This window comes from Dysidea avara, chromosome 15, assembly GCF_963678975.1.
Source record: "Dysidea avara chromosome 15, odDysAvar1.4, whole genome shotgun sequence".
Lineage (NCBI taxonomy): Eukaryota > Metazoa > Porifera > Demospongiae > Dictyoceratida > Dysideidae > Dysidea > Dysidea avara.
The window spans coordinates 3,783,636-3,798,940 of record NC_089286.1 but is presented as its reverse complement, the minus strand read 5'-3'; the positions used below and the strand labels follow the sequence as shown (position 1 = coordinate 3,798,940).

Here is a 15,305-nt window from a genome sequence, read left to right as displayed (position 1 = left end):
TTTTATGCCATTTCCCGGGGAGGATTGTTCCCTCGCTTTCTTCAAAGGTATGTCTGTTTCTGTGTTGCATAACTCCTCTCAAACTGACCTTCAAGCCATTTTAGATGATTCACTTTTTAAACAGCTTGTAAGCAGTTCCACTATTCGTGATCAAGCACGTCTGTGTGCTTTATCACATTCTTCTGGCACCAGCAGTGGTTGGCTTAAAGCACTTCCACAGCCTGCTTTGGGTCTAGCTATTCCTCCTCACGATTTTACTATAGCTTTACGTTTGTGGCTTGGCATTCCTTTGTTCCCTTCTTTACCACTCTGTACTTGTCTATCTGTCATTGACAGTTTGGTGATCATCTGCTGGGGTGCTCTCATGGTCCCTTGAGGATCCAGCGTCATAATGCTTTAGTGTCTGTTGTACACCATGCCTTGCTCCAAGATCACCCTGGTGTTCTTAGGGAGCAAGGCATTTCATCTGACCAATCTTGTCCTGGTGACATATACCACCCTGACTTTCATCTTGGTCGTCCTGCCTATTTTGATCTCTCCGTCAGGAGTACCACTCAGTCTGCTGTCATATCTTCTGCTTCTTCTCAGGCTGGGGTGGCCACTGCTGTTGATGAGATAGCTAAGGACAACCAATACCAGGACATTGTGAATGATAATGGTGGAGATTTTATCCCTCTTGTATGTGAGACCTTTGGTGTTTGGTCACCATATGCCCTATCAATTTTAGGATCCATAGCTGACAGAACAACTGTTAGAAACGGTTTACCTCGAAAGTTTGCTAGGCGCCAACTTCTCCAGCAACTGTCTGTGACTTTGTGGAGGTACAATGCGAAAATGATACTCCTCCAGTATTCACTTACTGCTGAGGACGAATTTCCTGACTTTGATGACATTGGTTAAGTTAAGTACGTATAGGTAGTAATAAGTATATAGTTAGGTAATAAGTAGTAGTATGGTGTAGTTTTCAGTATGTACCTGTGTTATGTCCCATATTCTTATCATGTTGTCAATTTTCAAGTTATTCCAATCAATAATTGTTCTTGGCAGAAAAGAATACTTGTATAAATCAATTCTGGATTGCAGCTGTGAAAATTTGAGGGGATTATTGGCACGAGTATATGATACAGGGATTGGCTGGGGTAAACAATGATTTGGTAGCACCAGTAAGTTTCTTACAATCTTGAATAATAAGATAAGTCTAGCATTCTTTCTCCTACTTTTTAAACTTGGCCATTGAAGGTAATTAAGCATATCTGTAATACTGTGTTGTTGACTGGATCTGTGCCATGGTTTAATAAGAACAAATCTTGCAGCTTGGTGTTGGATCATTTCTAATTTGCTAACTGTTGTTTGGTGATAAGGATCCCAGATGGCTGAGCAGTATTCAATAGAAGGTAACAACAATTGTTTGTATAAGTGTTCTTTGATTTGTATTGGGGCATTATATAAATTCCTTTTCAGAAATCCAAGAAGACGGTTTGCCTTTCCACAAATGTAGTTAACATGAGGTTCCCACGATAGTGTATCATGGAGGCGGATACCAAGATAGGTGTGCTCTGATACAATATTCAATGGAATATTAGACATTTTATATGTAAAAGTGCTTTTACTGTGGTGGGTTGTAAATTGTAAAATATTGCATTTGGGAATGTTAAATTCCATCAGCCAGTTGCTAGCCCATTGTGTTAAGGAATCTAAGTCATTTTGCAGTATTCTGTGATCGTTGGGCGTAGCTATAGTTTTATAGAGTAGAATGTCGTCAGCAAATAATCTAATTTCACTCTTGATGTTTGTTACAATATTGTTAATGTAAATTAGGAACAACACAGGACCAAGTACGGAACCTTGTGGAACACCGGATGTAACTTGGCATGTAGAAGATCTAGAGCCTTCTACTACAACCTGTTGGGTATGACCATGAAGGAAGGACTCTAGCCATTGTAAGACAGTTCCTCTTATACCATAGTAATTCAATTTGTAGAGAAGTCTAGAATGAGCTACTCTGTCGAACGCTTTAGAAAAGTCTAATATAGCAGCATCAACTTGCAGGTTCCTGTTAATATCTTTTGCAATGCCATTAACAGTAATGAGTAGTTGAGTCTCACAGTAATGTTTTGATCTAAATCCAAACTGGTTGTCTGAAAGGATATTGTGGTCCTCCAAATGCTTCATAATTTGACTCACGATGATATGCTCCATTGTTTTACAAACTACTGAGGTGAGTGAGATAGGACGGTAGTTGCCTGGGTGAGCTTTGGAACCTTTTTTAAATATTGGGGTGACATAGGCATGCTTCCATTGTAATGGGACTTCACCAGATTCTAGTGATTGTTTGAAAATGTGAGTTAGAATGGGAGATAATTCAGCAGCTGTGGCCTTCAGTACATATGGATGTAAGGAGTCAGGTCCTGGGAATTTGGATGTGTCACAGGTACTTAACAAGTTGTAGACTCCTTGTTCGGTAATCTCAAATGTAGGTAAAGATGGAAATAAGGATGGACCTTTGTCAGGAATGTTACTATTATTTTCGGATGTAAAGACAGACTGAAAGTGTTGATTGAGGGTGTCTGCTTTTTCCACAGGATTGGTTATGATATGACCATTTATAGGATTTATTAATGTACTAATACCATTGTTTTCTTGTTTTCGTGACTTGATGTAGTGCCATAAAGACTTTTTGTTACTGTCTGGTGATGAAGTTATGTTTGTCAGGTAGGATTTGTGCTGGTATTTTAGTTTATGATCTATCTCTTTTTGTAATGATTTATATTCATTCCAGTCACTATCTCAACAATAACGCTTTGCTCTTCTATAAACTCTTTGCTTTTTACGTATCAATCGTTTTAAAGCAGAAGACAACCAGGGAAGGTGAATTCTTGTACTTAATTTCTTGGTAGGAGTATGAGTGTTTATTATTTCTTGTAAACTTTGTAAGAAGAAGGACCAATTTTCATCTAAGCTTTGGGGTGATGCTTGATTTATTTCAAAGTAATCATGTGACAAGTCTGATAATTCCTCTCTTATTTTTTCCCAGTCAGCTAGCTTGTAAAGGTAAACAGTTCTGGGATGCTGTTTAATTACACGTTTAGGAATCTTGATGGATACCAAAACAGCGTTGTGGTCACTCAAGCCTGGAAGTGGTTCACATGATATCACAGAATTAGGATTAGTAGTAAAGCATAAGTCTAAAACATTTTGAGCTCTTGTAGGGAAGGTGACTAACTGAGACAGTTGGTAGTTGTGCGATAAGTCAATAAGTTTTTCACGAAAGTGACATGATACATATGAATTTATTAGTGTACTGTTTTCCCAGTAAATAACTGGACAATTAAAGTCACCTCCAAGAATGATTTGAGTGTGAGGATACTTTTGCTTAATCGTGCCTATGGAAGACTGCAAGTCGTCAAGTATTGTATCACTTGAGTGAGGAGGACAGTAAAAGGAGCCAACAATAAAGTCATTGCTCTAGTCAAGATGAACGTGAGCCCACACTATTTCAATAGTTGAATTGTCATTAATTTGGGTACATGGTATAGAGCTCTTTATGGAAATAAACACACCACCACCAGAAGCATTTCTGTCTTTTCTGTCTGTTTGATAATTATTTGGGAAAACCTCAGAGTTTAGAATAGATTCATTCAAATGTGATTCTGTCTCTATAATGATGTCGATTGCATAGGTAACCAGAAAAACTTCAAGTTGGGTTCGTTTGTTAGTAACACTACAGAAATTTACAATAGATAGTTTCAAATCACTTAATACATTATTTGAGTTAGGGTTATTAGTAGAGGTATTAAATACCTGTGAATTTGAGTCAGGATTTGGGTTAGTTATAGTGGAAACAGGGAGTCAGGATTTGGGTTTTTATAATGCGAAAATGATACTCCGCCAGTATTCGCTTACTGCTGAGGACGAATTTCCTGACTTTGACATTGGTTAAGTTAAGTATGTAGCTAGTAATAAGTATATAGTTAGGTAATAAGTAGTAGTATGGTGTAGTTTTCAGTATGTACGTGTGTTATGTCGATATTATTAATTACATATTATGTTTTATATGTTCCGGCCTCAATTGTCCACAGTCATATTGAAGTATTTGAATTGCTTTGGACCTATAGCTAGTAGCTATGGTGGAGTTTAGCTAGCTAAACAGTACAGCCGGTAGCTAGCTGATGAATTTAATGTGCTTGATAATCACATTGTCCAAGCCTCAACACTTAATAATCATATAAATTTAAGTAAATAATGTAATATGTACGATTATACTCTTTGATTGAGTTTGCACACTAAATAATAATATATATAATAATTATATGCTGCGTATGGTCGGTTCAAACCAAAATTGATGTTAGTTGGTTTGACTCGTGACCATACACATTGTAGTGTGCAGTAGACTAGCCAGACCTCAAACCAATTTATTATCAAAACACCCTAATATAGCTACTTAGCTTCTGAAGGGTAATCCTCTCAGTAGTATTATAGCCATAGTAACTCTGAGTGCCCAATTTTTGTGAGATGTGGAAGCTAGCCAAGCTATAGGCTACAGAATGGCATTATACTGATGGATTTCATGATAGCTAGCTTTACTGCAGACAGACCCCTGTTCACCATAGGCGATTCTGGGGGGGGTGCAGCATTGTGGCCCCCTGCTGAAAAGAAGAGTTATACAGTATAGATTGACATGCATTAATGTTATAGTTTTAGCATAAATGTTAGGCTGTTTTCAAATTGAAAAAAAACCCAGCAGTTTCTGGGGGTTGCACCCACAGACCCCCACCTGAAATTCTAATTATATATTACAATTACAGCCATACAACAATCATAAGTCATGCTGTGCCCTCCCCCCATGGGTCCGGTCTAGAATCACCACTGCAGATGTTCACTAATTTAATTTCTACATTATTGAGTTAAGTTTTTTTTGTATGTGTATATATTGTTTTCTATATCTGAGCTAGCTGAATTAATGTTTCGTGTTAGCTGGCTATGCATATGTGATTCTTTCTATATAGCGTTTTTGCATGTATTCTTTAACTCCTACATAAAAAATTGCTATACATGTACAGACTTATCAAAATCAGCTATGGTGGTGTCTAATCACTGGATTGGAATACTGGACTGAATTTTTAAAACTAATTTTTGCAAGTAAATAATGTGTATAATATGGTTTTTAAAGTAGACTTTTCTATACTTATTTTTGCATTGTCAGGACTGATTTTGCTAGCATGATAGAATTACAAGAGCTATAACATGTATGTATAATAAAACATGGACATGTGGAAACAAAGTTATAATTATTTAGAACTGTAGGGCTGAAACAAATACTGCAAATATACTCATAAGGATTTTGGTACTTGGACACATGGCTATGATCATTATACTGGGCCAATTGTAACTTTTTAGGGAGTGGTTACTGAACCAAACATTTTTGTTTTGTTTTTTTCACAGATAACACAAAATAACTGCAGCAGACATCCATCTACACGAGTATCAAGCAACTAGTTATATGTATGGGTTGGCATGCCCCCAGTATTCAACTTTAGGGCATGCGTCTCAATAGCAGGTACAGCTTATTGAACTGACTTTCGGTTTAGTACTGCCAACTTTTTATTTGCCATTATACTATAAACAATTACAAATAACATTGTAACCAGGGCTGAAACAATCATAAATTTTTACTATTCAAGTACTTTCTATAGTTGTAATGATCAAGTGCCACAAGTACTAGCTTCTCATAGCCATACTGTGTGACATGTTTTATACTAAGCTATAGAGTCAATTATTACTAAGTTTTATCAGGCAAATATCATGCATGGCCGACCACAATGGAACCTGCTTGACAAAATGTCAGATCAAAATACAAGGAAGTAGTCCAAGGTTGTATAGTTCTTTTTTAGTACATATAAGTAAATAGTGAACACAGTAATGATTGTACCATTATACATAATATAAATCTATTAATGTATTCCCTGAATGCCAAATTGTGTAAAGTAGCAGTGTATCAATGTCAGTTAAAGCTTTAGTTTGCCTGACATTTTCATTGGGGTTTTACAAAAATTATAATTGTCTCTGTACTAAACCATTAGCAATACAACTTTCTGTTCAGTAACAACAATGATACACTGTACTACACTACCTGTGCGATATCCCTGACAAATGAAGTGCATTAAATTCTATGCATCTCAACAGGCTTCACAGTGATGACAAAATTACATCATAACACCTTGAGTAAAAGCTGTGCATGCAGTGGCGGATCTAGGAATTTTAAAAGGGGGTTTCTGAAAATTGGTATAGCTAAATAAGGCATCTGATGACAATTCTCTGGAAATTTTGGAGATTTTAGAAGCTCTGAGATTGGATTTTAGGCTATTTTTAGTTACAAATTCAATGCTTTAAACTGTAAATACTATAGCTAACTATAGGGCAAATATGGTGACTACGAGCTGTAGCTTTGATTGCTCTATTAGAGTAGTTACATGACTGCTCTATTAGAGTATCTCAATCGTTTTTAATGCAGTGGGAGATGAAAAGTGAACTGTTGTTGGGGGTTTAATGGCTACAAATGGTGTCAGTTAAGTGCAACTGCATTCATGCTACTGGTATATAGCTGTTTGCCTTAACAAATTGTCAATACAACAATGTTTATGCATTGAGAATGCCACTGAGCTAAATTTAAAAAGAGATCCACCACTGATGCAGCAACAAGTTTGAAAAGTAGGCAATTGTGCCCACATCCCTTGTTTGCAGCCCCAGTCAGCATTCAGATATAATTATCTAAATGCTACTATCTGTTATACAGCAGAGTAGATGTCATACAGTAAACTGAACCATTTGACTTATTGTAGTTACTTTTTAGGGTTAAAAGTTTCATTTCTCCACTCAGTGCTAAAAAATTGTCACAAGTCATCCAAGTGTACAGTAACCCCACCCTAGAATTCCAGTACAGTAGTCCAGTTAGTAAACAGTATTCCAATAAGTTACTGCCTTGTGGTATAATGTTAAATTAATATGAAACAAGACAGTTCTGAATAAAGAACTTATAAATATTCTATAACAAGTTGTTCTTCCATTTTAATAACATGTCCACATTTACTCCACTACCTCCACACACCACCAACACTAGATTACCACTAGTCCATGACAACTGGCTACTGTCATCACATTGTAGTTGTTCCAACTTGTCACCATAAGCTGCTGCTAATGCTGCACCACATGATAACTCTACCATCATGTGATGATCATCTGTAACAATAACAAAAGGTCACCATTGGCAACACAACATTGTCATAAACAAACTTATATCACAGTAATAATACACTATTCTGAACACCTACAGAGATCATGGCTCTGTTCAGGAATGTAAACATGTGCACACTACTCCAAATGGGATCATAGAGAATCGTTTTATCAGGATGTCCACATTTCAAGGTGCCTTTTTACATATACACCGTAGGTAATGTCAAACTGTAAACATTAGTGCCATAAGCCACCCTACAATAGTAATGCAAAAGACAGTGCTATTACTCTTATAAAGCCACCAATACAAAATCCAGTACAGTGACAGTTAAGATTTACTTTCATTAATAGCTATATATAACAGTACACACATACCATAATACACACATGTGTATACAGTACAAAATTATCTACTAAGACACAGTTAATGGAAACCCTACATGTTTGTATTATAGTTCATACACACAACACAGACTGGTCATCTAAGAACACTGTATACATGTCACTATCATCATAGGTGAAAATAAGAGGAGGAAGATGATGAAAGGCTTGACGTTCATCTTCAGTGTTTTGGGTTTGACAATGCTACATTTTATAGCAGACAATTTTGTGCCTGCAGTGGAGAGGACTGATATTACATGTAGTGAACCCATCAACCAAATTACTAGATCACCACCATGAGCACCACTATGGTTCACTAAAGGATAGTACAAGTACAATCCAAGACTAGTAGTAACAGATTGTAGGAATAACTTAAAGCACTGCGTGGGTGTATTATAGTGTAATGTAAAATATGAACGGATTGTTCACTCAGCTAGTTACACCATAGGTTACACACAGGAATCTGTCACAAACACCACAAATTATTCTAATACAACAATCTCAACAGTCACAATATAGTTCATAGTTACCAGCAAACTGGAGACAGGCTGAAGCAGCTTGTTGATCATCAACAACACAAGAGATAATGTTATGTTGACTGAGCCACTGATAAGCTTGATGACACACCCGACGAGCACCCAGACACTTTGCAGCACTATACAAAACATACATAACACAATACTTTGATGTCATAATAATGGCAGGTGGCATTTATTGATCAAGAGTTCATCAATTATTTCAGACCATCAGATATTATACAATTCTGACAAAGCTTATTAGTTCATTAAGGATACTGTACAATGACAACTTGTGAGGTTACATTGTTACATAACGAATAGTCTGGGTGTAGACCTGCCAACTCTGACCAGTATAATGAGGTGGAACTTTAACCATGTGATTGCTAGTTAAAGTATTACCACAAGTGCTACACGAAAAATATAGCATGTAAAAATGTGAGTGAGAGACAGACACGAGGCAAAGGCAAGTGCTGTTTTGTCTCAAAACTACTCTTTGAATGCTATATTTTTCATAGAACACGAGCAAAGACAATGCTTTAAATAATTTGCAGTTCAAGCTTAAGCCAGTTGAACGAGAACACTTGCTAAGACATGTGTGAAATTCAGTCCTCGTAGAAAGTATCCTCAACTTTGCTATGGATTACAATCAGAAGCATTCTCTAGAACAGAGTTTATGAGAGCTTTCTTATTACTATAAATCAGCATTAGTTTTCATCCACACAGAGTTCTATAACTACCTTCACAATTACAGCACTGTGGTCACATAAACCATTCTATGAGGGGAGTATAACATTGCGTTTCACTTTGGTCTTTCACTCAAAGTTCTTTAAATTTGAGAAATTGAACTGGACATCCTTTTGTAACTTCCGTGTCAGCAGCTGTCACATATTACAAACCTCAGTAATACAAAATGTCACAAATTACATCATAACAATCACGCCTGAGTTACTACACATGGTTCATCATGACACTACCTAGTGATGTCATCACAACACAACACACTCATTACCTGGTGATGTCATCACAACACAACACACTCATTACCTGGTGATGTCATTTAACTGACTCCATTTGTTGTCTCTAATGCAACAATTAAGACTGTCGCAACCAGCTGTCTCCATAGCAACTACTGGCACATGACCCCAGCCCACTTTGTGTAGTCCCTGACACACACCACACAGTAGACCACCACCTCCAACTGCCACAACAATGGCATCTGGTACGTTACCATGGAGCTGTTCTTTGATCTCTTCGATCATTGTGGAGTTGCCTTCCCTAAACATGTTATGCACATAAATAATGCAGGAAGACACACACACACACACACACACACACACACGCACACACACACTACACACATACACACACGCACACACACACACGCACACACACACACACACGCACACACACACTACACACATACACACTACACACACACACATCACACTTCTACTTGTATGGAAACCATAATCACTCCGGATGTTATCATCTCTGCCCCAACCCTCCATGGAAGGTACAAACTCACCCAACAAGGGAATGCTGAATAACCCATTTACAAATTAGTAGGAGAAAGAACTCACCTAGCCAGGGGACACTGAGTAATCTATTCTACAAGTATAAGAAAAAAATTGGAATTTTAAACTAGAGTAGGGACAGTGTATAGTGCTACAATAAAAAGTACTGAAACAAGCTGGATCAGAGTAGTACGCAATGTCGAGTAAAACAATAAGAAGTGAAAATTGCCACTGTACATTTTGAGCGTAACACAGTAGGGATATTCACTTCTTATTGTTTTACAGTATTTGGACATTACATACTACTCTGATACAGCTTGTTTCAGTACTTTTTATTGTAGCACTATCTAGTTTAAAATTCCTAATTTTTTCTTATACTTGTTTGTGAACTTTTTTTACAAGCTCATGACCACTAAATAGCTTGCTTTTCACAAAACCAGTCACAATACTATACAGTTAATCACAACATTATATACTAGACTCATACAATAACAACTGATTAGTGGGCGTGGCTCTACATAAGCCTGCAGACAATAACAGATGTGGATTTGTGCACACCTACAGACTGATAAATGGGCGTGGCTACCATATGCCTATAGACAATAATTTACATAAAAATGGGTGTGGCTCACAAAAGAAGCAGGGATACACTATGACGTGTTAATACATGTCCACATTATTACAATTAATTTAGCATGTGATCCGGATAATCTGTAAAACGGGACCCGCATGACCCGACTCAGTTTTAATGCTGTTACTAAACTATATTTATTGACTTATACGTGACTAGTTCACCACGAGTTGCTCTCATGATTGATATCAACTACCAACTTCGAAAATCACCGAGCCACGTTTGTTCAAATAGTTTGGTGCAACGCTAAACTAATCACATGTATTTGAATAGTTTGATGCAATCACACACACGCACGCACGCACACGCACACACATACACACACACGCACTACACATGCACTACACACACACATACACGCTACACAACACACACACATACACTACACACACACACGCACTACACACACACGCACTACACACACACGCACTACACACACACACACACACGCACTACACACACACACACACACACGCACACACACACACACTACACACACTACACATGCACACACTACACACACACTACACACACACTACACACACACACTACACACTGTACAAGATCACACAAAACACTGACCAGATAAGAGGATCATCAAATGGACTAACATATTGAGCACCAGGTGTAGAGGAGACTATTTCTAATGCCTTCTTGTTAGCTTCATCCCACACCTAAAATGACCACCACCAGATTGCAATGAGACAACAACAGTTACACAATGAGACAACAACAGTTACACAATGAGACAACAACAGTTACACAATGAGACAACAACAGTTACACAATGAGACAACAACAGTTACACAATGAGACAACAACAGTTACACAATGAACTAACAATTGGAACAATGTGGACACCTCAGTTATGTGTTAATCCATAAAACTACTTGAGTCAGTGGAATGGAAAAGTCAGTGACATCTTAAGTTGAATGTTGTATATGGAATTGATACATGCAATAATGAGAAGTATATGACTACAACAATTTCAATGGAACATCGTCCACTATAACTAGGGATTTTGTAAACCTATGAAAAAAGTCTAAAACTAACAATAATAGTTTAATATGACAGCATGATATCAGTGACTGTTCCAACAAAACAACAGACAAAGTTACAACAAGCTGACAAGTACACTATATGGGAAATACTCTAATAATGTAATCATTTGGGGAAGACACACTCTGCCTGCTTTATGTAACAACTTTCCACTCCGGGCACTAAACAGAACGATGTGGTGAGAAGAATAATGAATAGAGGCCAGCATTAAGGCTAAACCAGTTCACATAATAAACAGGTGCTAACAGACATTTTGTTGTTTTACACAAGATGAGCTCATTATGACTACACTCAGTATTTATTCTGCCATTAAATTGGATTAGTGCTAATGTTGTACCAGTCCACAAGAAAGGCGACAAGCATCTTACAAGTAATATCAGTTCGACTTCTATCGTTGTCAACGCGTGTGTCAAAAACCAAACTGGCAATCAGCAAGAAGATTGTGATGCACAAGAGCAGTAACAAGCTGGTAATGCCATCGTTTCGCTACTTTTAGAAGTAGTTAATGATTGAGCTGAATCTCATTGTGTGTTTTCAGACCTGGCAAAGGCTATTGACTCTGTTTCTCACCCTCGGTTATGGGAATAAATGGTGACATTTAAAAGTTTTTCTCACTAAACGCCACCAGCGAGTTGTTGTTAACGGACAATTTTCTTCGTGGCTACCTGTTACCTCAGGTATGCTTCAGGGCTCAATCCTGGGTCCTCAAAATGACATTTCCACTGTTGCATCTCATAAAGTGAAACTATTTGCTGATGGTGTCATTGTCTACAAGGAAATATCCTCTCATGATGATGCTGCTTTGCTTCAGCTCGATCTGTCAAGCATAACCAAATGGGAAAAGAAATGGCTTTTACATTTAAACCCACTAAAGTGTGATAGTATCACAATTTCCTACAAACATTCTCCACCTATCATACCATCTGAACTCTTCGCTTATTTCACATCGTTCTGTAGTACGCTACCTTGGCATTTTTGGAATGAATACTGTAAATATGTTTCAGCTAATGCTACTAAATCACCCAACTTCCTTCATCACTATCTCTACAACTCTTCAGTATCACTTAAATCTATCACATATAAATGTATTGTCCATCCTGTACTGGAATACACTTGTCATGTTTGGCAGCCGTTTGCAGTATAGAGCTCATTAACACCTGGATCCCAAATATGGGCACACAAGACAACTGCAAATCACACGACCTCAAGAGAATGAATATACAACATTTAAGGTTTTATAAGGAGCATGCGCTTAACTAATTTTTTACAAAGTTTTATTAAGCAGATATGCCTAACAACCAGACTCTATGGTATACAAGATCACATTCTTAAACCAAATACATGAAGTGTTCATGTATACTACCCAAAATGATTATCATGGAGATCAGCTATGGTTTAACCATATATGGTATCACCAAGGAATGTGCCACACTAATATAGTTATAGCCGTTCTTCATTTTCAGCACTGGGAAAGTGTTACGGTGAGCTACCAATTTTCAACCACCATTGGCAACATTTTTCAACTCTCAAAGAAAATTTCTCCTCTTGCTAGGCCTTTGGAGAGGTCTAGACCATAGACTCTTGCTAGGCCTTTGGAGAGGTCTAGACCATAGACTCTTGCTAGGCCTTTGGAGAGGTCTAGACCATAGACTCTTGCTAGGCCTTTGGAGAGGTCTAGGCCATAGACTCTTGCCTGCAAAATATCAGACCTACAACTTTGGTGTAGGAGCTGAAGAGTGACTTGTCCCGAGTGTTATCAATTATCAGACAAAAATATTATTATCAGACTGCTTGTAATTGATCAAGCCTTTCTGTGTTTAATATGAAACAGCAACTCTCGTGTTCTTCAAATGTATACAGATATTTATTCGTTGGCTGAGATTTACAAATCTACAAAGTCATCTTTGTTGTGAAATCAACCATAAGTGAAGCTTATGAACATCAAATAGCCACTCTATGCTGTTATTATGAGTATTGGGAGCATTAGCTACTGTTCAGTAATAACAATGATAACCACACCTTGATTTTTGCTGATTAGTATAGGTATTTCTGCTTCTCTGACAGACTAACTACTCACCTAGTATACATGCAGACAGTTTAAATCTGCAGTATGTAATTTTAACAATCATTTCTCTGTCCAGGACATTACACAGATCCAAATACTCTAATAGAGCAGTCAAGCAGTATACAATTTAAGGTGGCACTGAACCGATTAAGGGCAGCCGCACAAAGTTAATTGTACAGCATGTTTGTGGTAATGCACGAACAAACGCAGAAATTCATAGACCACAGCAAAGCGTCTCAGTTGACTAACAGAACAAGCTGTCAGACCGCCCAGCTACTTTTGTTGATACAACTAACGTTATTCACGCTTTAAATCTATTAGCTTGTCACAACTCTGGTTAATTCACTGGCAAATGGCACATCGCGTGATTACTGTTATACAGACTGCGCCCTGATTAGCCATACCGTCTCATTTGTCGCTAAATAACTTCAAAATTATGTACCACAGACCATCAAAATTTGGTATAGGCATTGGGTAAGCGATACTCTACAATAGTACACATCGAATTTTCACGATTTGGGTTTGATGGAGTTGTCAGCCAATGTTGTAGCCCACAGGTGTACGTTTTCACTACTTTTCATGTTGTTATCAGTGAAAAGGAAAGCGTAGAATTGTTCTACAAGGTGAGAAATGGTTGGAACCAAAGTGGCTTAGCACTATGTTGTTCATTGGCCAAGTTATTTAAAAATCGAGTTAAAACTTGAGTCTAAAAAATGAAGGCGTGTTATGTCATGAAACTTTGTATACTAAACTAAAGAATCACAGGCTATCACAACAGCTTTTAAGGCGTAGGTTAAGTTGTACACTAACAAAGTTTTGGGCCATCCTAAAATAGCTCATTAAGCACGTGGGTTGAAACAAATTGTTTTGTGCGGCTGGACTTAATCGGTTCAGTGCCACCTTAACGATCAGAAAGTTTGAGGGCCATGCCAAGTATATTGACTGGTATCGCGTAAGTTAGTTTATCAAAGTACTTATTAAATGTGGTTATAATAACTGATCATCATATTAAAGTAATTTTGCTGCTCCATTAGAGTATTACAATCTGTCTAATGTATTGGAAAGACATTAAAGGGAGAAGATAGTAAAATCACATTGACATGAACTGCATACAGGAACAGTTACTGTCAGAGAAAAAAAACAAATGAAACAAGGTGCAGTTGTCTTGAACATTTTTACCCATCACTGAAAATCAGTGGCTTAGTCTAGGGTAAGACAAATGGATATTCACATGTGTGCCTGGATGGTATTTCCCAACAAATGAATAAATATACAAATACCTGGGAAGATAGCTAGGAGGTATCCATACCTTTCCAAACACTATCGCATCAGCTCCACCATCTTCTAAGTTCTTCACTACAACAGCTGGGGTAGACTCTGGTACAATCACCATTATAGGCTTGTTTAATAGTCTAGCACAATACGTAGCTGCTGCTCCCGCATTACCACCTACACGTGGTCACCAGTATCCGTAAACATACGTGTAAGGGGCTATACCTGATGAACTGACAAATTTACTACATCCTTTCTCTGCTGCCTATTTAGCGTGGAAAAAATTCGCGTTGTACCACAATAGAGTGTGATGTACTGCACCTTTTTACACAGGTTGCTGATGCCGCGCATTTTAAAACTGTGCGAGTTCTGAATGTTCTCCAGTTTCAGCCAGACTGTAACACCCAACTTTTTAGATAATCGCTCACTGCGAATAAGTGGAGTTTTAATGTAGAACTCGCCAGGTTGCTCCATATCCACTGATACCTAAGGAATGCGCCAGAGAATGCTCCAAGAGGATGCTCTGGGACGGGCGCTCTGGGAATGCGCTTAATAGTACTGTAGTTGGCAGGCGGTTCGCGAGTAATTATCTGGTTTTAAAGGTATGCTATTTTCGCGCTACCTGATAACTGGTA

At 37.8% G+C, this 15,305-nt stretch overlaps 1 protein-coding gene across 1 annotated transcript; it reads right to left on the bottom strand.

Annotated features, from left to right (window-relative positions):
- Positions 1–6,948: 6,948 nt before the first annotated feature.
- On the bottom strand, positions 6,949–15,285 carry LOC136245737 (L-serine dehydratase/L-threonine deaminase-like). Its single transcript, XM_066037221.1, has 7 exons — positions 14,992–15,285; positions 14,896–14,935; positions 14,708–14,847; positions 10,857–10,948; positions 9,174–9,404; positions 8,142–8,266; positions 6,949–7,236 (listed from the first exon to the last, which is right to left on the bottom strand). Exons 1-7 carry the CDS (start codon positions 15,142–15,144, stop codon positions 7,043–7,045), a joined length of 975 nt encoding a protein of 324 aa, XP_065893293.1. The 5' UTR covers positions 15,145–15,285; the 3' UTR covers positions 6,949–7,042.
- Between the last annotated feature and the right edge of the window lie 20 nt (positions 15,286–15,305).